This window comes from Dicentrarchus labrax, unplaced genomic scaffold (assembly GCF_905237075.1).
Source record: "Dicentrarchus labrax unplaced genomic scaffold, dlabrax2021, whole genome shotgun sequence".
Lineage (NCBI taxonomy): Eukaryota > Metazoa > Chordata > Actinopteri > Moronidae > Dicentrarchus > Dicentrarchus labrax.
In genome coordinates, this window is record NW_026136716.1 from 1,265,432 (window position 1) to 1,291,593 (window position 26,162).

The 26,162-nt window shown below is 43.5% G+C and overlaps 2 protein-coding genes across 8 annotated transcripts in view; one reads left to right on the forward strand and one right to left on the reverse strand.

The window, feature by feature from the left end:
* The first annotated feature begins 239 nt into the window (after positions 1 to 239).
* gbx2 (gastrulation brain homeobox 2) lies at positions 240 to 3,591 on the forward strand. 2 transcript variants are annotated; one of them, XM_051427553.1, is made up of 3 exons: positions 240 to 1,256; positions 2,442 to 3,022; positions 3,406 to 3,591. In XM_051427553.1, exons 1-2 carry the CDS (start codon positions 737 to 739, stop codon positions 2,978 to 2,980), a joined length of 1,059 nt encoding a protein of 352 aa, XP_051283513.1. In that variant the 5' UTR covers positions 240 to 736; the 3' UTR covers positions 2,981 to 3,022; positions 3,406 to 3,591. The 2 variants fall into 2 exon arrangements, with proteins under 2 accessions (XP_051283513.1, XP_051283511.1); XM_051427551.1 differs by lacking the exon at positions 3,406 to 3,591 and having other exon boundaries at positions 241 to 1,256; positions 2,442 to 3,331.
* A 3,117-nt stretch (positions 3,592 to 6,708) lies between these two features.
* The window catches only part of agap1 (ArfGAP with GTPase domain, ankyrin repeat and PH domain 1), a 135,540-nt gene continuing 116,086 nt past the window's right edge, over positions 6,709 to 26,162 (reverse strand). For all 6 annotated transcript variants that reach the window (XM_051426922.1, XM_051426921.1, XM_051426923.1 and 3 more), the window contains 2 exons: positions 12,988 to 13,243; positions 6,709 to 12,493 (listed from right to left, as the gene is read on the reverse strand). In XM_051426922.1, the coding sequence (XP_051282882.1) occupies positions 12,284 to 12,493; positions 12,988 to 13,243 (466 nt within the window). In that variant the 3' untranslated portion in view covers positions 6,709 to 12,283. The remainder of the gene's footprint in view (positions 12,494 to 12,987; positions 13,244 to 26,162) is intronic.

Here is a 26,162-nt window from a genome sequence, read left to right on the forward strand (position 1 = left end):
CACACACACACACACACACACACACAGATTATTTACTGAATATATACAGCTTATTATTTACGATGATGTGTTTTCACATTCTTAAATGGCCTGTGGTCCCAATTTGTGTAATTGGCATTCATCCAGGAGACCAAAGGCGAGCAGTCTCATCATCCCAGCCGGCCAATCAGGAGCCAGAGAGCGGCGAGGGGGCGGAGCTGGCGCGGAGCAGGCAGCGCAATTAAACTGAGGGGAGCGCAATTTAAATCCAAAAGCTGTGTGGACGCGCGCTGAGCGGACAGGAAACACACACTTCCCGACACACTTGACACACACACTCTGTCTCAGCGGGTGAGTGAGGGAGAAGTGTCCGGTGCTGTGAGATCGGTGTCCGGTGAAGTTGAAGTGGAGCCTCGCAGGACGCTCTCCAAAGTGCGCACGGTGCGTCAGCGGAGCCGCGGAGCGACGCAACCCGGAGCTGTGTGCCGGTTCTGGGGATCTTTTTTTAATTTTTGTGGGAAAACTAAAAAAGCAGGAAGAAGACGTGTTGAGTTTCTCTATTAATTCCCTCTTCCTGACTTTGTTCCCGCCGCTGCACCGATGGAATGGTTTTGTTTAATCGGATTATCGCTCCTCTAAAGTCCGGCTCCCTCACAGAGGCGGTGACAGCCGCGGCTCCACCGGGGGTCTGTCGTCCCTCCGCAGCCGTCCACAGCGCTTCTTCTCCGGCCTCCTCCGAGCTGCAGCGGTCGTTCATATGAGCGCAGCGTTCAGTCCGTCCTTCATGGTGATGCAGCGGCCACTCGGAAGCACCACCGCCTTCAGCATTGACTCTCTGATCGGGGGGCCCCCGCAGCCCAGCCCGGGACACTTTGTCTACACTGGCTACCCGATGTTCATGCCCTACCGGTCGGTGGTGCTCCAGCCGCCGCCGCCGCCGCCCCCGGCCCTGCAGCAGGCTCTCCCCGCCGGCCACCACCCGCACCCGCAGATCTCCAGCCTGCAGGGCGGCTTCTGCTCCAGCCTGGCGCAGGGCCTGACGCAGGGCATGGCGCTCACCTCCACGCTCATGGCGTCGCTGCCCGGCGGATTCTCCCCGTCCCAGCAGCACCAGGAGGCGGCCCGGAAGTTCGGCTCGCAGGCGCTGCACGCGGTCTTCGACAAAGCTCAGGAGCTGCGTCTGGACGCGGAGGACGGGAAGAGCTTCCTGCAGGGCAAAGAGTCCGCGGGGCTGCAGGCTTTCCACGACACGGACACGTCGGTGCAAACGTCCACAGGTAGGCGGGTTGACCTTCTTGTTTAACCTGAAACAGGCCCTCAAAGTCCGGGCTCAGTACGGCGCGTTTACCCGGGACCAACCGGAGCCACAAAACCGGAAACTTTAAGACCTCAGAGCCGGTTTTAAAACATCAGCTGGGGACAGTCTGATTCTGCAGCTTCTTTTATTTCTGAGCGAAATGTCTCCAACACATTTTAAATGTCTTTAAAAATGTCTTTAATTCACATTTGACATTTTGTCCGAGCTGTAAAAAGATTCCGGATGTTTTATTAGAAGAAACAAGAGAAGAAATATGAAACCAACAATAACAATAATAAAGATCTTATTGCAGCTCTAGTTCAGGTTGATCTGAAGGTTTATTCATAAAAATAAAATATACTTTACGATGTTTTTAAAACCCAAAACTCTCTTATTAAATGCGGATTCACTTTGTGACCAAGAAAGAAATGAGAGCAGTAACAGATTCATTATATTTATATTTATATTTTCTGTCTGAGCTTTTAATAATCAATAATTCTGTTTGAGGCCTCAGTGGATCAATAATCTGGAAATCACATTAATCAGATAAAGTCGTGGAAATGTTTCAGATTAATATATATATATTATATCTAATATTTGTTTTATTAATGTAACAGAGTTCTGGGATGAATTATTAAATGTGGCTTTTATTGTTCCGGATTCTGTCGCTTCTGATTCAATCTCTCCGTTTCACACGCGGACAAACTCGGTGTGAGCGGCGGGAGAAGGGCCGCGCGGAGACGCTCCGTGCGTAATTACGCGTGAAGAATAAAAACTCCTGCAGAGCGCGTGCTTCCCGCCGGTGATCCACTCTGATCCAAACACTGATCAGATGATGGATATTGACACGGGACAGGACGACCCCCCCCCCCTCCCCCCCTTTTATTTCCGTATCCGGATTTAAAAACGTGACTTTATATTTGAACTTTAATTTATAATTAAGATAATTAATTCCATTTTATGGGATGTTTTCTCTCCATCCTGAGGGGGGGTAGATATTGTTGACATTAATTATTAGATGATGGTCAAATATTTCTGATGTGTTTGGAATCAGAAATCAGGCAGGAAAAACTAAAACAGGTTTTTTTAAATTTGATTTGATTTGATGAACTTTGTGTGTTTGATTATTTTTCTGGTGATGAAGATGTTCTCCTCTTCCTCCCAGGCAGAGCACACAGTAAAGAAGACCCGAAGGAGGACGAGTGCGGCCGGAAGGATGAGAGTTTCTCCATGGACAGCGACCTGGACTACAGCTCCGACGACAACCTCACCTCCATGTGCCACAAGGAGGACGGGGACGGCGGCGGAGGTCTGGACGACGGCCCGCACATGCACGGCTCCACCGGCGGCGGCTCCGGGGCGGGCGGCGGCGCGGGGGGCGGCGGCGGCGGGAAGAACCGGCGGCGGCGGACGGCGTTCACCAGCGAGCAGCTGCTGGAGCTGGAGAAAGAGTTCCACTGCAAGAAGTACCTGTCGTTGACCGAGCGCTCCCAGATCGCGCATGCGCTGAAGCTGAGCGAGGTGCAGGTGAAGATCTGGTTCCAGAACCGGCGCGCCAAGTGGAAACGGGTCAAAGCCGGAAACGTCAACAACAAATCCGGGGAGCCGTCCCGGAACCCCAAAATAGTGGTCCCCATCCCGGTGCACGTGAGCCGCTTCGCAATAAGGAGTCAGCACCAGCAGATGGAGCAGGCCAGACCGTAGAAGAAGAGAGAGACTCGTAATGAGCAGCGCAGTGACTGATGGGTAATTGTGATCCACAGACGGTTGTTATTCCCACTGAAGCTCCTCTAAAGAAACATTTCACTCAATAATAAAGATTAGAACAGGAAAGAGTTCAAACTGAAATCACATCTTCTGTAGGAAATCAGAGTCTGATCGATTATCAGTAATTGATCTTCGTGTTGTTGCTTTCTGGTTAAAACGAACAAAAAGGATTTAAAAACGAACAAAGAGCTGCTTTAGAACTGTTCAGAACAGGGAGTTCGGGTTTTATTAGGAGCATTTCATAAAACAAATACATGTGAATTAAAGTTGGACGTTTTTGAAAAGTCACATTAACAAATCTTAATTATTTTACTTTAAATCGCCAGAAAATGAAGAAAAAATAAAACATTTGTTCTTTACAGGAAACATGAAAACATGAAAACATGAAAACAGACTCAGTGACTCGTTCAGCTGCTCATTTCTCTGCACGAGGAAGCAGGAAGCGCAGTATTGATCCGTTTTGGAGAGACACCAAAAACTGTGCGTAAAGACGCGGAGCGGTGACGCGCCGCTGAGGAGGAGGAGGAGGATGAAGAGACAACCTGCCCCCCCCCAAACATGTAAATACACACCCGGGACCAAACTGAGGACATCCGGTGCAGATTCCACCTTCTTTAAAATATTGCTCTCGGTTTCCAGCCCTCTCTTGCTCTTTGGATCAAACTGTTTTTGCTTCATTTCATCTGAGTTTTTTTTTTTCTTCTTCTTCTTTTGGACAAAATGACGCTGCTAATTTATTTATATAAAATTGTGCAAAAGTAACTAACATTCCCTGACGTATGGAGTTTAAAAAAAGAAAAGATATACAAGTGTGAATTAAAAGATGAAACGTGACCAGATGTTCACAGCTGCACTGTCTCCATTCATGTTCCGGATTTATGACCTCATTTTATTCTTTATTCTCTTTTATTTTTTTAACTAAACAACCGTTTACTTTTAAAACTAAAATCTTTAATCTTTAAAAAAACACTTCTTCTCAATTTGGATTATGTTTAATAAAATATATAAACACTTATATTTAACTAATATGACAGACAGGTGTATAAATGCGGTCCGTATTTTATTTTGAAGGCCACAAATCTATCTGATCCGAGAAAGGTTGTAAAATGTCCATAAATCAAACCTCTCCTTATTACTATTAATATATTGTTATATATATATATATATATATATTATTAATATATTGTTATATATATTATTAATATCATTAATAAACAGACAGAAAGAATTCATCTCATTTGGGTGGAAAATGTCGGTTATATATATAAAAAAAGGAAACATAAATCAGAGCACATTTCTTGTCTGTCGGTGTGACGGTGAAGGTCAAAGGTCACGGTAATTTGCAGCCTGTTGTGGTAACATCGGGTTCACGGGGTGCGAGCCACAGTGCGCGGTCACGTTGCTGCTAAGGCATAATATTAAGGTCGAGTGCGCGCGCCCGGCAGCAGCTGGTTGTCAATAAATAAAAACATTAAATAAAGTTAAACTAAGAGAGCGGATTTTACCTGTTGGAGGTTCAAATGTAGAAACCAACTGCAGTAAAATCACATTTCTCAAGTAAACCAGGAAGCTGGTGTTCCATAAAGTTTAATCTAATTTTTATACCAAAATAAATCATCAAAAAAAAAAGGTCAAAATCTAGACAGACAGACAGACAGACAGACAGACTGACAGACAGACTGTATTAAACATTATCTGCTTTTCTCGGTTTAATATAATTTGAAACTAAAATCTTTAGACGGACAATTTAAAGATAATTTTTCCTGTTTTCTGACTAAATGAAAAATGAATTCCAGCAGAAGAAAATGTTTTCAAGAAAATAAAAGGAGAAAATGAAAAATGTTGATGTTTTAACGAGAGATTTGACTCGAAATTAAAGGAGAATTCCACCAATTTTACTCTTTAAAATCAGTTTACTGGTTAGCTCTGCTCAGTTGGATAGAAATATAATGTCTTCTGTGGAAAAACAATCCAAATTATTTCATAAAACATCAAATCTGTGTTTTTTTTAATACTAGGGACTAAAAATCTCTGCTGCTTCAATTATCAACATAAAAAAAAATCCCCCCAAACTAAAGAGTGTGAAGAACTACAGCACAAAATGTCTCAGAAAATGTATAATTATTGTATTTTTTTCCTTAATTCTGACAAATGTTTCTGTTTAAACGCTGTGATTTCTGCATGGACGCAGGCTGTGACTTTACACTCTTTACTCAGCAACATCACAGATATTAAGATGTGCTGAATCATGATGTCAACATAATATCTGATATCTAATATCTGATACAAATCAACACAAAACAAACGTGGTTTTTTTTTTTGGACCCTGAATGAAATCAGAAATTAACATTTTCAGTTTTTCAGGTTTAATGTGATTTTTTTTTAACGTGTGAGGGACAAGAGTCTACATTTGGGGACTTTAACCTGCGGTGTGAACAGATACAGGCGTGTGTGTGTGTGACTAATGAATTTTTTTGCAAATTGTAATCAACTCGAGCCGTCGTGGTCGGCTGATAAATGAGACCCGGGGGGATTGGCCCTGGCCTCGGCTCTTCACCGCAGTTTGCAGCCTCCCTCCTCCTCCTCCTCCTCCTCCTCCTCCCCTAAATTAACAGCAACCTGCCCGGGCTTCAGATCAACTCCTGCTGATTAATCCTGACGGAGCCACGGAGCTGCAGCAAAGTGTGTGTCGTCTTCTTCTTCTGTGGTGGTTACTTCTGCTGTCAAGAAGGAAAATCTCAGAATTCTGCATTTTTAAAAAATATTAAAAAGGGCAAAATCACTCTGCATCCTGGTCCCTGAGCACTGCATCAGTCTGGATGGGGACATTTGTTGTGTGTCATCCCCTTCAATATGATTTACTGTCAATTCTCTATCGGAAAAAAAGAGAAAAAAGGCCCCAGAAATCTTCAAAATTGTAGAACAAAATCATCCAAAATCATAAGAGAAGGAATCAGATGCAACAGGAAATTCTCTCATTCAAAACTCCATTTAAAAAAACACTAATTTTAAATCACAAAAAACAAGATGTTTGTTAAAGGTCAGGACCAGTAAGTGGACCTCGAGTTGTTCTGTAAAAGGGTTGAAAGCTCTGGAAAAGACTACTAAAGTGGATGTTTAACAAACATGACAGGAATAAAAATACTGCCACGTCTTTCGCTCGATTTAACAGCAGATTTTTATTCCCGACTTTGTGCAGGAACTTCCTGTGTGGACTGAAGCGGCTCCATCTGCCACCTCTGGACTCTATTGTTAACACACACACACACACACACACACACACACACACACACACACACACACACACACACACACACACACAGTCCCTTCCTGTTAAACATGGGGCTAAAGAGGGATTAGCAGGGTATTATCTAATTACCAGACAACAGCAAACACAACCCACACACACTTCACTTCACAGTCGACTGAAAAAAAGAACTTTCACTGTAAAAATCGTAAAATAAATGAACATAATTTGGTACGTAGGTTACTTACGTCAGAGTAAAAAGCACCAAAACTAATCTGTATTACATGTAAAGATTTTATTATGCCATGCTTTATAGTTATGGTGAATTAAATGTGATTAAACACAAAAATGGAGCCAGTGGTTCCAAAAATAAAATGTTCCTGACGTTTAAAAAAGAAAAGAGCACGAACACGTGAGGTTATATTAAGAAGCATTATTCTTGTCTTTATTGAAAAGAGACACATTACAGTAGAAGACTCTGTATTAAGTAAAATTTTTCCACAACGGTACTGTACAGCCAACAAAAAGTCAATAACAATAATAATTAGAATAACAATAAGGACAATAATGTGTCTGGATGATAAATCATAACAATAAGAAGAAAAGAGAAAAATATACAAAAACGTAGGTTTGAGGGGGGCGGAGTCTTTCCCACAGGGTGCGTTTATAAATAATGTAGAGGACAGCTCTGGCGGGTGGGGCTTAGGGGGTAAAGCCTACAAGAGGTAACACAACCAGACAAACCAAACATTAAACCATACTGAGTCGTTTTTTTTCTTGTTGTTTGAAGTCTATGTACAGATGAGGTGGCGCCGGCGAACGGACGGGGTTTATGTACAAGCAGGCAGCTTTACTTTCACTCTAAAGCTTCACGTCTGTGCGAACGCCGCCAGAAAAACATACTGCGCCACGCTACTGTCCCTTAGCTGAGAATAGCTAACAGACGACTAAGCTGCAACCGGAGCTTCACAGGACGCCGCTGAGCATTTTACAACTTTCTACGTCCGGTTTCGCGTTGAGGAACGGGTTCACGTGTCCGGCGCTAGCTGCAGTTAGCTTCAGTGACAGATGACTCAGCAGTTTCTGTGAACACAAACAGTGAGAAGCAGATATTGCAGAGCTTTCTCTGCTGCGACGAGATCAGATAAATGTGGATTCCAGAGGGGCTCGAACCTTTTTGAAGCTGTTAAACTCACGAATCAGTTCAGAGGAAACCGCAACGCAAAAACAAAGAAAAACAAAGCTAACAATGCTAACTGGTCGCTAGCGGTCGCTGTAGATTCACAGGATGTTTCTGTTCCTTGAACAATTTCTATTTTTCTCAGATGGAAAAACACTTAAGACTCAACTGACTTAAGCTACAATAACAAGAGTTCGCTTGCTAGTTCACTGCTAGCTGTATTAGCTTCCGATGATTCAGCATATTCGGCTATAAAAAGTTAAAATAAGCTTTCTCCGCTCCAATGAGATTAAATAAACAGACTTTAGATTTCAGAGTGGCTTAAAGTCTCAAAACACCTTGAGCACAAATTAGCAACGAGATGACTCGTGAATTTAGCAAATGTGCTTTAGCTAACTGATCACTAGCTGTAGTTTAAGTTTTACTGGTAAAGATAACTGCGTGTAAAGTGACTCAATGTTTCCTATTAGCATTATCCCATCGACAAACTCAATGGGATAATGCTAATTAACAATTAAAAACAAACTTATCCTGCTAAAGTAAACCAAAATAAAGACATTTCCCAACTTTTAGTCTCAGAATGAAAAGACATGTCGCTAGCAGTTAGCATTACCACAAACCCCTTGACAGACTATTTTGGTGCCTACAATCATTTACGAGCAGATGTTACTGAGCTTTCTCTGCTCACATGAATGGGAATTCCCAATTTGCTCAGAATTTAGATGCTTTTCAAAATAAGAGCACAAATCAGTTTAGAGGAAACCGCCAGAAGCTGCCACCGCTTAGAGAAAAAAGCAAATGACAGTTTGTGCCAATAAAAGAAAAGAGAAGAGCTGTAGTGGAAAGTGTTAAGACGGACTGAATCAGATTTAGTGCATTTCTGTCATAAATAAAAGGACGTCTTTGCCCCGTCCTGCTGTCCCGGTTCAGGACAGATGCAGTACGATTCTTATATAAAAACATAAAATCAAACACTTTGAAAACACAAGTTGCGGACGAACCCCTTCATTTAGTATTTACGGGAGATCAAACGCCATCTTTCAGATGACAGGAAGAGGAAACGGGGCCGTGGCACGTACAGTAACAAGGTTGGACGACAATAGGAACTTAAAAGGCAGGCATGTAAGAAAAAAGGCATAAGTAGGACAATTTTGAGTTCATGTGTTTCTTTTAGCTCTTTCTTACATTTCTACAAACAGGCAGAGTGTTTGTGGTTTGATGGGAATATTGCAGCAATGTCAGCGTATGAAGTTACGTCAGTGATTGATGCGTTTATGAATATTGCTTGGATACACAGTCTGGTTGAGAGCTGCTCCTCAACCTCCGCAGCAACGTTTAAGATTTGAAACAGTAAAGAGAGCAAAGAGACGAGCAGTCGATGCTCCGCATAGTGTTGAAAGTAAAAGTCATCAAGCACAAACGTCGACGTTAAGCAGATTCTTTTCTGAAGATCCTGATCAGTTAGCGTTCAGTCGACATGTTTCACATTCAGCTACCGAAAGAAATCAACGCTCAGTCAAATCTACGCCGACGACACCAGAGTTTTTTCACAATTTTTGTCTACATGTGACGAGACCTGAAATTAACCTTACGAAGTGTAATGGTTCTTTACAAGTGGATCTTTAGACCAGTAGTTCCCAACCTTTGTGGTTTGTGACTCCCTTAAGCTCAAACCTCCTACATCCATGTAGCTTTGAAGGACTCTCGCCTTTACCCATATCTAGACCAAGTCCAGGTTATTTTCCTGGCTTATTTCCGTGAACTCGACAAAGGTGGTCTTGACTACAGTGTTTCCCACTCTGTCCCATCTCTTGTATACATTTGGACTCAGTCTAGACTTGTTCTCAAACTAGACTTAAGTGGTCTTTCTACAGCCCTTAATGTAAATTATTGTTCTTTTATTAATTCTCATCCTGTAAACCTTCTTCTGACCCTTTAGACTAGAACTGCAGCTCAACAAACACCTCCAGGCTGGGAACCACTGGTTTAGATGCCTGGCTTACCCGCAAAAGTTGAACTTCTTGCCCTGGACGGATCGGCGCAACACTGAGCCGCGACATTCAGTTCGCCGGGATGTTTGTTCCCCACACAAACACACGTTAGCGTAAATCACTTCCACTTTGCAACCTGACATATCGGCGAACAGCAAGTACTTCCTGTGTTCTCTAATTTACACGACGTCGCCGTTGAAAGAGAGAAAGTGACAGAGAAAGAGAGCATTATTTACAACAAGGAGGTTTTCAGACCAGAGACGAGGAAAAAGCCCTTCTTAGTGATTCGCTGAGCAGATCAGGGAGACTGTCTGATTGGACGGGACGGACGAAAGACTAAAAGATGGGACTGGAGGGAACTTGTGAGCTCATTCAGATAACATTATAGACACATTTTTATACACAGAAACATCAAATTATGAACTTGCATGTTATTCATATCCGGTTTTCTTAACAGACTACTTTAATTTAAGATTTAGAGTTTCTAACAAACAGCTCGTCTCCTCCAGTCAAACATCTCATCGTCACCGATTTGTCAGATCTGACAGCAGATTGCGTGAACTGAACTCACAGATTCACAGAACAAAAACACCTGAACAACGAGAAGAAGCAGATCAATTCCCTTTTCGCTCCGTGTGGCTGTTAGCTGCTTTCTTCCCTTTTCCATTTTTTACATGTTAAAGCAATAAAATTCACTTTAGAGACACTTTAAATTAAATGTTATTTGACCGGGACGTAGGCTCAGGTTTAAGATGCTCACAATTCAGTCAGTTCAGATAATGGGCTTTTCCACTGCCATAAAATACAGCACACAAAGAACGCCCCCACCTTTTTGGGATTGTTGCAAACTAAATTGTCTGATTTTATGACAGCCCTTCTAAAAAATTGCGTGAGAAAGTCCGTTTGGATTGGTTCAAGTGACGTCACAAAAAAGACCAACCAGGAACAAGGAAGTCAATTTGGTGACGTATGGCTAAACGTTTTGTAACACAATTCGCGTGGATTGGTTGACTGTGCGTTGAAGGTCCAGTGTGTAGGATTTAGCGGCATCTAGCAGTGTAGTTACAGATTGCAGCACACTCGCTTCACCTTCCCTTTCCAAACGCGAGGGAGAAACTGCGGTGGAGAAAACGTTCATGGTGGCTCAACATGGCGCCCACTGCTGAAGGTAACAAACACACAACAATTCTTATATTCAGGTGATTATACACTAATAAAAACACATTTATGATTATTATATTACATTTCTGACAACAGAGCCTCCTAAATGTTACACACTGGACCCTTTAATTGTTTGTGACTTCCTGGATGGAATCAGTTAGGGCTGCTATGAATAATTTGCTGACCTAAAGTAACTCATTTCCGTTTATCATCATTAAAATAATCTGAATGCAATATAGTTAAAGTGAACCATCTAGCCAGATGTCCAACCATCCAGTTAGCCCAAGATTTCAGCTCAGAAGTCCAGAATCTTTAAGTTGTAAGCTGCAAACGAACTTGTCTAGCAGCATCGACTATTTTTATATCTTAATTTATTGGTTCCAGCCCTCAATATTTATATCATTATATTTATCTTCTGGACTTCCCGCTCTTAGAAGGCTGAATATCTTTGAGTTTTGGGCGGTTGTCTGGCCAAAATGAGCAATTTCACACAAAAATGTGTCTATTGATTGAGAAATTAATCTACAGATTGTTCGATAATGAAAATCATTAGTTGTCGCCCTAAAAACATTACGTATTGTTATACTTACAGTTATCAAGAGAAGACGATATATCATGAGATATATTCTACATCTTATCGTCCAGCCCGAGACGTTTTAAATTCTGAGTGAGTTGAAAGCAACTTAAACCCTGAACCCAGGTTTAAGGACTCTGGGAAAAGACGACGGGGCGTTTATGATCGACAGTCTCCGGTCCCTGAGCCTGGCAAGAGCTTCTGTACACTTAATGACTTTATACACCCGAAAACAAAGAGAAACAATCCCATTCCCCATGTTGACATTGTTAACGATTGGTCCAGCAATACACATCTAGATACAATATACACAATCCAGGAAGAATGCTTTAAATTAAAATAGAAAAAGTGTCTAGGACATGCGATCTATCACACTTCTGTTTTACCTCTAAGAACTGATATCTTTTTTTTTTTCACCTTAAAAGTTTTACATCGAGATATTTTTCACATAAAAAAAAAACCAAAAAAACTTGTAAAAGGCGGGAGAGTTCACAGAATTCATAAAATAAAATGGAGGTGAGAGGAGGTGAAACACTGACGCTGCAGAGAGGGAGTCCTCGACTGAAGGTGATGATGAAGATGATGTGCAGTTCAAAAATGGCTTCCTCGTAAAGCACCGAGTGTGTGTGGACATGCTACGAAGACTCCCCCTCTCGTTTCCTTCGTGATATCTTCGTCTCACAGTTTTCTTCGTTACGTTTTGACGATATGTTTTTTTTTGGCGAGACGATGGCGTTTAAAGTTTGAGCGGGAACTTCTCATGTAGTGTTAAATTATAGCTGATGAGGTATGACGTCCCTAGAGCTTCAGACTGGCCGCCATTGGCTGTCGTGAGTCATGTGGCTATTTCCCAGAATGCTCCGATGAGCCAGCGACGACAGAACACATTTCCCACCATGCCTTTATCCTGTTGAGGGTTCCCGCAGACAGACACACGGACGCAGCGCCACCGCCAGTTCTAATCAGTCCTAACGAGCCAACGACAGGCGGTTGTCAGGTGAGGTGGGCGGGGCTTAAAGTCACAGGTAGTGGTTCCCAAAATGAACAGTCAGGATTCTCCCAAATCGGGGTTTGTTTGTTTTGTTCGTCATATGAGCGCAGCGCTCCCGGCGCTGCTGCAGCTGTTGTTGCGGTTGGTGTTGCGGCGTGACAGGTTGGGCGTGGCCATGAGCGGGTAGCGCTCGTCAGGGCAGCCGTACTGAGCCAGCGTGTCCATGCACTCCTGGCTGCTGGCCTGCCGGGCGTACGCCATCGCGCTGTTGCCGTGGGCGTCCCTCGCCATCAGATCCACGCCGTACTGAGAGAAAGAGAGAATTAATGATGGTTAATTAATCATTTACATTATTTATCTCATTCTCTGGTTGCAGCTCATCAAACAAGAGGATTTAAGACGGTTTGGTTGGACAAAAAGAAAATGTTTGATAGTGAAGTTACGTTATTCTGTTTTATTTATTATGGTTTCTAATCTGCTCCTATTATTGTATTTTAATATTCATTATTTTTTTTATTTTAATTCAAAGCAATTTGTAAAAGTTTTAAAGTTTATTTGCTGTATAAATAAAGTTATTATTATTACTTGAACATTTTTATCGATGACTTCCTGTCAATGACTCAAACTTCCTGCACAGATGTTTCAAATTAAAAGCCTGCCAGGCCATTTGAGCATCTGAAGAGTTTGACATACAATTTAAGAATTAAACTTGGACAAATAACAAATTTAAAGAATATTTTACAGAATTGCTATAAATGGGTTTCTCTTGTGACACTCAGATACTCCGTGACGTCTCTTACCCAGATGAGGAGCTGCGTGATGACCACGTTGCCCTTGCGGCTGGCCAGGTGCAGCGCGTTGCGTCCGTCTCCTTCCCCGCAGGTCTCGTTGACCTGCTGTCGGGCTCCATGGGCGAGCAGCAGGACGACGGTGCGTAGGTCCTCCTCGGCCGTCGACCTCAGCAGCTGCTGGCCCAGCGACAGGTCGATGCCAGGCAGTGACGCCAGGAACAGACGCTGCTCGTACTTCGCCCGGATCCAGCGCTCTCTCTCCTCCCTGACAGACAAAACACAGGGATGGAGAGACGTTTAATACGGACATCTGTGATACGGATATTCCTACAAAATAAAACTTTTTAAAAACCTGACCCAGAGAAATGATGAAAATCTTAGATTCTTTTGTCTGGAAATGAAGCTGAAACCATTAGTTGATCAACAGAATTATAATCTACAACTATTTTGATAATTATTAATCATTTCAGTCATTTATTGAGGAAGAAAACATGAAAAAAGCTCCACATTCACAGGATTTACTGCTTTTCTTTGATGTTCATCATCGAAAAGTGAATATATTTGATTTTCTCACTTTAAATTGAACAAATCAAGACATCTAAAGACTGAAATGTGAAATTTTAAAACAATTTTTTGACATTTTATGCACTAATGTTTGATGAAAATAATCATTAGTTGCAGCTCTACAGGAATACAACCTCACCCCTGGACTTAAGGCCTTTAATATTTGGGGAATATAAATCCAGGACTTTCTCCTCTCTCTGATCTGTGACCGGCTGCTGTTTCTGTCCAACGTGCTCATCAAACTGCCCTCCGAGTGTAAAATAAGACACAGCAGAGGGACGGAGGGACAGACGGGTTGAAAGGCGAGGGGGACGCATTGTTCACCAATCGAGTGTCATTAACTGCTGATCTGTCTAATCCACGGCTCCGATCGCTCTAATCTCCGCACAAATCCCTCCGTGTAAACAGCAGCTCATTCAGCACCGCTGGGATTAGTCCGGGTTCAGGAGAGGGACGGGAGGATGGCCCCGAGGGGGGGAGAGATATTGAGCTGTACCCCCCCTCTCTCTTTCCTCCTCCCCCTCCTTAACAAAATAACAACACGTCCTCCAGGGGGGTGAGGTGGCAGGAAATGGAGAAGGAGACACAACAGTGGCTTCACACAGGTTGGTACTTCCACCATGAAATGACTCCAGAGAGAATCAAAAGGTCTGAAACAGTTCGACACAGCAGGACACAAAACTACATTATACTGCAGAGAACTGGACCTCAGGACAACAAGGTTTTCTTTGGTCAGATAGTTTCTGATTTAAATCTGGAGTTTTCTAATCGTACCTTCTTTTGTACCGCTGCTCATGTTCAGATATTTACACGACTTTAAGTTTAAGTTTGTAGAAAAACATGTAAGTAACACAAAACTGAACTTTACTGTCCTATTGGAACTAGTGGGGAAACATTTCCATAATTCATCTGATCTCTCAACAGTTTCTTCTGTCCAACATTAACACCATACAAAGTCCAAAGAGAGTAAAATGAAATAGGCAGATATCAGGACATCCTTGCCCCTGCGGCGTTATGAACACTGGAGTATTTGGAGGACAGTTGGGACAGTGAGGTGCATGATGGGAGACTGTGGGAAAAGAGGATGAGACCAAAGATCGAAAGAAATGGTTAAGAAGGAGTTTTGGGTCGGTGTGGGAACCTGGCAGAATCTCATTAACTCTCTTCCTGGAGACGAGTGAGTGTCAGTGTGTGTGTGTGTGTGTGTGTGTGTGTGTGTGTGTGTTTTCGGGGGTGTGGCGGGTGGGGCGGCGGCAGCAGCTAGCATCACGGAATGTCCCGGGGGCTTTTCCTTCCTGCCCCAGCCCAGAGACAGAGTAGGGAGGCTGGGCACGAGACTACGGCCGACAGCCCCCGGACAAAGCATGGAGGTGTCACTGAGTGTGTGTGTGTGTGTGTGTGTGTGTGTGTGCTCAGCGGGACTCTGGCCTTCTGTCCTCCAGAGGACGGAGAGGAAATGTGAGGCCACAGGACCCAGGAAACGCATGCCTTCCCCTGCTGCTGGAGTTGCTAAGGGCGGTGTGTGAGAGAGAGAGAAGGTCAGGGTTGTGTGCCTGTTTTAGGGCTTTAACAGTCACTTCACAATGTGTTAAGTATTTTATTCAACTGAGAGTATTTTTGTGTGTGTGTGTGTGTGTCAGTCAGAGAGGACAGCAAGCTAACAGTTTATTGGTACACGTAACAATAAAGCTGTGCTTCGGTGTGAAGGTGAACGCTGCAGCTCAGTGATATCTGAGATGGTCGTGTCGTTGTCGTGGAAGAACTGTCCACATACTTTTGGCCGTGTAGTGTTTTAACAGTAGGTATTCATGGGTGTGCGTTTGGGTTGTGTGTTGCACTAAACATCATCACGAGCTAACAAGTCCTGAAAACACATATCTCTGGACAGTGGAGAGGCTAATTGCACTAATTAACCACACAGAGAGAGAGTGTGTGTGTGTGTGACAGTATGCGTTAACATGTGTCTCCTGAACGCACACACATATTTTGTGCGTTAATCTGCGTGTGCGTCCCTTTTCACATCCCATTAGACGAAGCGCTGCGCTCCAGCACCAAGGCATGCTGGGTAGATAATTAAACATGAGTCCCGGTGAGATGGTTTGTGACAGGGGAAATACACACCACACACACACACACACACACACGCACACACACACACACACACACACAGAGCAAATATGTCAACTGGAGCCCGGAGGGGTTACGATGTGTGTCAGTCAGTTAAATTAAATGATAAAAATTACACCAGCCAGAGGAAACAAACACACTTCATACATCCACTGCCTTTAACACACAGCAGCATCTGATCTGAGACCATTAGTAGAAACATTTTCACACTATCTGAAGACCAATTTTCAACATGAAGTGAGACTAAAAACTCTCACATTTAGTTTGTAGCTTCAGATATTAACATTGCAGAACCACAATACGCCGTGAGATATTTATCTCAAGGCACCAAGTCTGTGCAAATATCGTCTGCAATGTTTCATTCATTCAATTCAATAGTTGGGATGTAAAACGGGGACAGAAAGAGAAACATATATGGTCGATTAAACTATTACTAATATTTTTATTAAAAAGTGAAAGAAAACCCAATTTCAAGGCAAACTTGAACGTTTGAAATAAACTAATAAAGTATTATAGTTAAATTTTCTCTTAAAATATTCGGGTTTTAAAACCAGAAAATTCTGTATTTTACTTGTTTTTACTTACTGTGAACCCGATTTTTCATCAGTTGGAGGCTTGAAAATATTAAATTAATAACCATTTTTCACTTTATTGTATACTGAATTAATGTTATCTATTTTTTATATGTTTTTTAAATGTGTAATTAGATGCAATCCAACACATATCATTGTACACATTATGTACATTATCTGTTTTGAGTACCACCTTTTTAAAAACTAAGCTAAATATTTGTGAGCTGTTTTCTTAAGATTTAAATCGTCAGTAGGAACCAATGAGCTCGGAGCCGAGAGGAAGGAAGTCAGACAGTATTGAGAGACGGACTAAATAAAGAAAACCTATTTTAAAACTGTGATTTAAAGCTCTTTTTGTCTTAAACGAGTCGGTGTTTGATGAGCGGACCTGTTGATTGACAGCTTCATCAGCCGCTGCGCTGTGGTGTCGGGTTGTGGTCGCCGTTGGAAACATTGGGGCGGAATGTGATTTTGTTTGGGGGTCACTCAGGGAGCCACACTGGGCCCACTGTGCGTCTCTGATTTCCTGCCTGTTGTTTGAGCTCAGGAGACCCCTCATTGTGTGTTTGTGTGTGTGTTTGCGTTCAGAGTGTGTGTGTGTGTGTGTGTGTGTGAGTGTCTACGTTCCCCCCGACCGGCTGCTTTGTCCAGTTGTGTTTACATACACACACAGTTTCCTGTTCGTCCAGAGCCAGAGGGTGTTTGGCCTGAACCGACTGACTGACCACCGCTGGACGTCCCGCCAGCTGCTCCACCTCTCCTCACTCTGTGTGTGTGTGTGTGTGTGTGTTTAAAGGGGTCATCTGTCCACGACCCCAAAACAGAGCACTGACACTGAGCTGAAAGCCGGCACACACACCCCGATAATCACACCAGGCTAATTATCATAATTACCACCAAACAAGACCCGAAGAGACACAAATTAGAGTCCAATAATTTCTGGTCTTAAACGTTAAAATATGAATGAAATTATGTTAAAAGCTATTTAGATATTATAGGATGACGACTGGAGAGGATGCAGCTTGTTGGAGAAATCCTAGATTACTGCCGAACTGAGCAGGAAAAAAGTAAAAGATTAAATTGATTTAATTAATTGGGTATCAATGTTGAGCTTTTTAATAACAACTAAACAGAGCATATTCATGGAGAGATGATGTATCACCTAAAAATTAACCTTATTTAAAGGCCTGTCCCAAAATAAAAGGACCTTTAGTGCTTTTATTTTTTATTTATCCTCTATCTTCTGTGATGTTCCGCTATGTGATATTGCATGTTGACAAAGTCTAATTTTCTCTTCAAAATTATTAATTAAAACAAAGAACACTAAAGCAACTAAAGCAGCACAGAGTATATTTTCTTTGCTTAAAGTCAAGACTTGACAGTAAAGATGGAAAGAAGTCACTATTTCTGTTACGTTTTTTTCAGTTTATCTATATAGTCAACCAGAACCTCCACTATAGAATATATACATTATTTCTGCACTCAATTCAGAAAATGAGCACTAATCATTAATAACCTTTAAAATGACATACAGATTTATGGTCAAAGCAGAAATACTGTCTAAACTAGCAGGCGTTTATCCATTTATTTAAAACCGTTTCCTCCCTTCAAAATAAAATGAACGTGAGAACAGCAAACAAAATAAAGGAAGAAAAAGTTTAAAACAGAAAGGGTTCTCCGGTTGAGTTCAGCCTACGGCGTTGAGATGAGATGTATGAGCCAACTCGCTGCTGTTAAAGCCCGTCATTAATTACAGTCTGGAGGATGGCGTGTGTGTGTGTGTGTGTGTGTGTGTGTGTGTGAGGTAATGAGCGGTAGGAAACGGGGTTAAGAGTGACATGGTGTCAGTGGCTTCTCTTCTGGCCTAATTAGCCCCCTAATTAATAGATTAATAGATAGATAGAGCGTGGATAAGAGCATCAGCTAACTGCCCGACCTAATGTGCATTTAAGATGAATCACCGTCACACAGGCGAAGGCTTTCTAACAAGGTGAGGAGCAAAATGAAGCTCTGATTCTGCTTTAAAATTCATCCAGAAGACCTGCTCGCCTTGTTTTTTATCCGATCTTACAGCAGGAGCGAACAGACAAAAGGAAAGAAAGAGGAGAAGAGGCTGAAATCAATTAGCCTTTTCTAGCAGGTCGTTAGCTGCCCTTGGATAGGCACAGATAATTAAAGGGAGGGTGGTGGGGTGAGAAAGGTCTGGGTGAGGCGGGGGGGGTTTGGACTGAAATCAGCCAGGAGACTCAGGCTAGACGGAGGTGGAGGGGTTAATTCGGACAGAGATAAAAAAAGGAGAGAGAGACGATGCAAATGAGGAGAGAAAGAGTAGGTAGAGGAAGATGGAGGTGGAAGACAAATGGGCCAAACCGATGTGAAGCTGGTCTCTGGGCTGAAACGCAATGCTCCAGCGGTGCCATACAGACACAAAAAAAGGGAGCATAAAGGGGGAGGTTTCAGGAAAAAGAGGTGGAAGACGAGAGGATACAAAGAGAAAGAAGTACGAGAGAGAGGGGCAAGCAGGCGGTAGAAAACCTCGCTAATCTAAAAATCTTTACAGCAACTTTATGATCAATTAGGGAACCAGAGATCTGAGGTCACATTCAGATAATTGAACTGATAATTAACTGTCTACATGTCGGATCGGGAATCCCGGGGGTCCTGCCACGTTCCCTCAGGACAAGAGTGATTTCACATTATGTTGTCATGATCGGGGCAGGATGAGAAAACCAATAAAATCAAACAGAAATTCAGGAAATCCGTCGTGCGCAAGTATAAATCCACAAACTGAAGTCTCAGCACGATCAACATTCAAAGAACCACGAGATTGTTGGAGCTCGGTTACTATTAATATTTATCCGGGAGCGGAAAGGGGATTGAGATGGAACAGGATCAGGAAATAAACTGGATGAAGTCAGACCTTGATCTCCAACAGAAGAGAAGAATAAAGTCTTGCACATTCACATCTTTTTTGGGAAGACGTCCTGGAGCTTTGAAGCGTTCGGCACTGTGACACTTAACTTAATCCCTGATTTCTCAGGTTCAAACGCAGGTAAAGTCCCTGAGGAGGCATTGGACGATCTGAATACTTCCTATCCCTATTAATTTAATTCAGTTTTGTATAGCACCAATTCATAACAAAAGTTATCTTAGGACACTTTTTTAACAGACCGTACTCCTTATAAAATTATCTACAGAGACCCAACAGTTCCCACTATGAGTAAGCAGGAAAAACTTCAATATCATTCAGACCACAATAATTCACGATATTATCCTGATAACCATCTACTAAAATACTGGAATACCTTAAAGATTTTGTTAAGAAACTATCTTTCATTGCATCACAGACACGTCATCCCTCTGTTGTTGTTTAGTTCGGAATCCATCCATCCAGCCATGGCTTGAGTGGAAAGATGAGGACTAAATATCGGACTGTAAGTTAACAAGCAAGACAGCTTTTCCAAGTCAAGTCAAGTAAGAATATTCACCATTATTCTGATTCACGATTATCCCGATAATGGAACCACCCTGACTTCTTCAAAAGGTTTTTGGTCAGAAGTTCTCAGAAGTTAAATTCTACCATGATCTTTGGCCGTAAGACTCCTGTAGGGGAAAATATCAGCAGTCAGATTTAACCACGAAGTGTACGAAAAAGCTCCAGATTGTTTGGGTCTTCCTGTCGGTGATGTGAAAGAGGAGGCAGCAGCAGCAGATTTGACCCTGACAGCTCAGGCCTCGTGGCCGGGGAAGCCATTGACATTTCCTACTAGATTAGCTGGACGCAGATGAGTGGACCTGCCTGACTACGGGGGGGTGTTATGCAGAAACAGGGCCAGAAAGTCTTCCAATGTCTCGTTTTGTTAGAAAGGTACTTGTTTTGTTGCTTTAAAGTATCTGTGCAGTATTTGTACATTTGCTGCTGTAAGCTAAGAATATTATCGGGTATTATTTGTGTTGTAATCACACGTCCAAATCAAATCAAATGGGAAGTTGAGGACTTTATCGTTGCATCCCTGATAAAAAAAAGTGTTTTTCTTAAAGTCTGTGCATCGTGTTGTCCGTTCTGCAGCTTTCAGTACATTGACGGGAGCATCGAGGGGAGTAAACATCGCAGAGACGCAGCAAACCTTCGCAGCTCATTTCAAAGCTGTAAACGCGCTGGGTGAATTAGCAGAACTCCCAAATACACGAGGACAATGTTTGGAAAGTGAAGTGTCTAAATGTTTACCAGCCGGCCACGGCTCGCAGTGAACCCATTCAATCCAAACACATTACCCACAAACACGAGGAGAACTCCAGTTCCCCCCCCCTTCTCCCTTTTCTTTATCGTATGAGCAATTTGCCAACTGAGCCAATTAGCCAAAGGGAGGGAGGGGGGGAGCTCTTACCGTCGGCGCGCAGATTCATTTCTGCTCCGGGAGCCGGCCCCCGCAGGAGCAGAGCGTGGCCCCGGCGAGCGGGGAGAGGACGGACAGAGTCACGGCATGTAGAGAGCGTTATTTATTTCTTCATTATTAAAATAAGAGGGGGAGGGGGGGGGCAGAGGACAGCGAGGTTAATCTGATGACTCAGGCATAAAGAATGTACATTTAGTTTGTGCTTTTAGCCCGCATTACCATAACCTCTCCGTGATGACAAACGATGAATGGCCCGGTGATTGGCTCGTGTCAGCCGGCTTAATGTCAATAGTAAATTGGAGGGCTTGTTAGGCGAGTTGGGGGACGCGGTTACGGGCAGCGGCGAGGCAGTCATGTACAAAATAATGTCTATTAGGACTAATTTAATCAAGGCCTCCCTTTTACAGATGAATTAGAATGTAGGGGCCAATTATTTTTCAACGTTTGCGCTGGCTCTGCCTGTCAGGAGGCTCTGCTTCCTGCTCTGTGTGTGTGTGTGCGCGCGCTCTGTTTAAAATGCAGGCCATGGGGCCGGCTCATATCAGCAGGGGCTGTAGATAATGGCGGAGAGATGATGGCAGGAGGGGATCGGCTAGTTAACTGATGCAGATGAAACGGAGCTCGGCTCAATCTGCACACGCTGGATCACAGGAAGCAACACACACACACACACACACACACACACACACACACACACACACACACACACACACACACACCACACACACACACACACACACACACACACACACACACACACACACACACACACACACACACACACACACACAGGCCTTCACATAATCCCACACAAACAAACACATATAGTCCAATCTCACAGCAAAGTCAGATTATTTATTCATGATGCCATTTATGTTGGAACGTCGAGGATTGTGTGAATAAAACCTGAACACAAACCTGAACAACGTGGGTCCAATGCTGGTGGAGTTGATATTTCTGTAGAAATTATCTCCGACTTTAAATGACAAAAATGAATGGTTTTAGCCCATTAGCTGCTCGTAATATAAGTAATAGTAATTCAGATGAGTTATTCTTGATTTTACCTTATTTATTTTACTGTTCTCTCTTTAGAAGTCCTGATTTTTAGAGCCTGCAGCACTTTTATTTTTTTATCTTTATCGTTTGTCTGTTCTCGTTCTTTATATTTTAGTCTTTTACTTTGTTAAAGTAACCTGAAATCAGACGGGTCAGGAAACATGCTGGCTGGAAATAAACCAGATGAACTTAAAGGCGAACTTTAACCACAGCTGGCAGAGACCTTTTCTGTTTAACGATTATTAAAGATATCTCACATGGTTTAGATATTCTGTGTAAACGGTTGTTTGTTTCTTTTGCAGTGTTCAGATTCCAGCTATTAACAAATTCAACCAATGCCCTTGAAATCTGCACAATAATACAGTTTTGTCCAATCACAGCCGCAAAATTCCCCCAAATGTGAACAATTACTGTAGTTTCCAAACTCACTTCCTTGTTTCTAGATGTGAAGATGTGAACAAACTGTAATTTAATTCTCTCTGGAACAAGTTGCTTCCAATTGCAACTATTGTAGCAATTTTCAAAAAAAAAAAAAAGCCTGACAGCATCACAACCTGCATCAAAACCTTTCATAAGAGCTATGAAATCAGATCTTATGTCATCATTTTAGGTCATTTTTGCTAAACAAATTAAGGCCCGACACGACTTGTCGTTGTTTTGATATCATTATTAGATATTGGCCATCGGCAGCCCTAGTCTCTAAATATCAGCATCAGAAATTGAAAAAGCCACATCGGTCGACCGTGGGCTGTCCCTCCTTTAAACTAATAGCGAGACCAAGACTGCATCACTATCCAATGACATTTCCTCCCTGATCTGCAGCAGACGAGGCCTCTGATGTGGCATGTGTCCATCTCAAATCACACCAGTCCAATCTGTGTTATGATCACAGAATCAGGAGGGGAGGGTGTGTGTGTGTGAGAGACTGATATGAGTTTGGGTTTTATGGGGGTGCGAGGATGAGGTTGCACCCCCCACCATTGCCTCTGACCCTGGGGGGCAATTATCTTGTGATGTGGGCCCCTTGCCCGCCTCTTCCCACCCCCTGGTCGCCCCCATCTGGTCCCCTGAGCCCAATCCCGCTGCCATGTTGGGGCAGCCGCCGCACCTGCACCCCGGCCCAGATTAAAAGCCCCCGGTCTAATTTTAAATCTGTTAGCGCTGGCCTTTTCTTAGGGGGGAACAAGACTAATCTGTTCCCATAAAGGGCCCTTATTCTTTCCCCTCTCCTGGCTCCCAGCGCCGACAGACCTGCTGCTGAATTATTACTGGCCAAGCATTCGTCATGTGGGGCCCGCTGTTAAGTGTGTGGTGGCGAGGCGGCGGCAGCGGCGGTGCTGCGATATGTAGCCCTGCGCGCTCATTCTTTAGCCGGCCTCATTTCTCTGCTGTCTAATTAAGGTGTGGAGCCCCAGTACCAGCATATCTCTACCTCGTCCTATTATTCACGCTGCACATTGACCCCAACAAGATTCCTGCTGCGCTCATCAACTCTAACAAATTATTTTCTATTGACAGGCTTTCTACACATTTGTGAGTTTTCTGTTACAACACTGGACCTTTCATTTTTAGGATCTAAGTGAAAATGTAGCTTGATAGTCAAATTGAATTGTCTTTTTATGTAAGTGCTTACATTTGCAAAATTTTGTTCGGAAAGATGGTTTATTTTGCTTTAACCAGTCAGTAGTGACGGACATATCGTTTTGTGTTAACACAGAAGTTTCAGTTGTTTTCCAGAGAAGTTAACTTAACGTTTGCCATGTCGAGTTCTTATTTCTGTAAATCCACATCAATCACATTCATGCTTCTTGACACATTCTCAATCCTGCCTTCGAAGTGCTGATTGTCCTCAGGGAGACAGCCATAAATGAGCACAACAACAGACCTTTTTCCACTGCAGAAAAAATCTGAGATGTGAAATGACTGAGAGATGTAGACTGAAGCTAAAAGCTAAAATATTCGTTCGGCAACTGTAGACATGCAGTAATATATTCAGGAAAACTTGACCTGCCAGTACTAACTCTGCAAACAATCACTGGTTGGAAACAAAACTTCAATGATAGTAATTTCTTGTTTTCTTCTTTTGGAGGTTTTGTAGAAGCTGTTTTTGGCAGGACTGGATCCTTTTTGGTTCATGATTTCCTTCCTCATAGAGATGAATACAGCAAACAATGGCCAAAGACTGCAGACATGCACAGTTGAGTGTGTAAACACAAACAGGCCAAGATGCTGACCCTCTACGACAGACTGCCAAAGGTCAGTAGCTGGCATGAGGGGAGGGCGGGAGTACGAGGACACAGGAGGCACATGGCCGCCAACCACCTCCTCAGTCCGGTGGCCAAGAGGCCGGATTAGCATCGCTGTCACTTCCTGTCTGCTCAGGCCTGCTAACAAGCTGCGTCAAACAGAGCCTGAGCAGGCCTTGGGTGCTGGTGTTGATGCGCCACTCGACACATAATTAAAACAATGAGCTGTGGCGCCAAGAACTAAGGACCGAGGGTGCTGCAGCAGTGCTGGCTTAGCCAGCGAGCCCCTTTGGGTGCTCCACGATGGGCAGCATGCCCAAACTTAGCAGCCCCTTCAGCGGTGGCATCAGCTGGGGCACGGCACCGGGCGACCATGCCAGCTGAGGTGATGACGGCTGACCGTAGGCAGCCAGAGGTTAATGGGAACGTTTAGAGGATGGCTGAGTCTTTTTGTAGTTTGTACCAGGGAGAACGGGATCCCTCTGGCACAGCAGAGCTGGCACGGTTGGTGTTCATCCACACTGTAACCACCCTCCGAGCTTCACAGCTTAGTCCCTGTTCTTGCTGTCCCCTGTCTTCAGCACTGCAAGGGACGCTTGTCAACAAGTATCTCTCTTCATAATGAAGCATTGTAGTGCTGAACAGGCGTGGCAAGACGCTGTATTTGCAGCAATGAGCTGCAGCCCTAGAACGATTAACACCGACAGTATCCCCTCCTCATCCTCGCTGAGACTCGCTGATGTTAATGAGACCTGGACTGGCCGTCGCTGTGGGCAGACGTACGGGGAGGAGGATGAACGGGGGATTGAAACGAGAGGGAAAGGAGAAGATAAAGAGATGATGACAACAGTTGGAGATGGCGGGGCTCGGCCCTGTCACATATCTCATTGGACGGGGGCGGCGCCGGGGAGGCGAGGTGCGATCTCTCCGAACATAATTCCTCCCTCCGGTCCGACTGGGAAGTCGACAGGGGAGGGGAGGAGGGTGGAGGAGAGAAAGAAATGGAGGTGTTTAATACTGACGGCCATACTAATGCACCTCCCTCCCTACACCTCCTCTTCCTAGCTCTATCCATCCATCCTCCTCCCAGTCTTGCAATCTTTTCTCCTCCCTTTCTTTCTCCACTCTCTTCCCTTTCAAATTCCTTCCTCCTCTTCCTTTTCCGATCCCTAAATTTCCATTTCCATCTGTTCTTCCCCCCCTTTTTGCTTTCTTCATACCTTTCGCTTCTGTTTTCCTTCCATCCATTCAATTCCCTGTCCTCCTCCTCCTTCTTTCTCCCTCCTATCCATTTCTTTTTCACCCTTATTCTTCCAGTTTCCTCCCTCCATCCATCCCCCCTCCCGAACCTCCAAACAGGACCTAATTGGGAGGCGGAGTGGGGGGCCAGACCTTGACAGACAGGAGGTCAGCGTAATTGCTGCTGGCCATATTTAACATTAAGATAATCAGGCCATTAATTACCCTTTGGATCATTAAATCAGCCACTTGCAAAATGAAATTTCGGCCTCTATTACTCACTTGAGAGACCACGAGGGGAAGGCATTTTTCCATCCATCAGCCTCCCCCCTCCCCAACCTCCCCTCTCTCTCTGCCTCCCACTCCCATCCCTCCTGCCGCCTGGACAAAGCCTCCACCGGCCTTTTCCCATACCTCAACCTCAACCTATTCCTCTTCTTTTCCCTCTTTTTACGCAGGTTTCTGTCGCTGCTCTTTTCAGGCACTTAGATGAGGAGGAGTTGTGTCATGTTAGCGATTTATAGTTGAGATTCTCGGTGTAAATAAAGGCTTGATTTCAGGTATTTAAAGTGATGTAACAGAATACAACTAGATTAAATCTAAACCCCACAGGTTCCCCTTTAACTTGTTTGTTGAAAATCATTTAAATTACATTGTTTTCTTTGACTGAATTCTTTCTTTTATCAGATCTTTTTTGTAAGAATATCTTGATCTAGAGACTAACTTTTCGCCTCATTTCACGCTCTACTGCCGATTCATACGACTCATTTTCTGTTATAAACACTGACTCTTGTGCACAGGAAGTGGCACATGTTTTATTTCTGCTTTGACATAAACAGCAACAGTAGAAGAAGCAGCCACAGATCGATCTTCTGGCACCATATCGGCTAGAAGCCAGACTTAGGTAGCTTTGTTTCATACTACGCCATCACTTTCTGCATATTCTTCACATTAAAAGCATTTTACTATGAAACCAGAGGTGG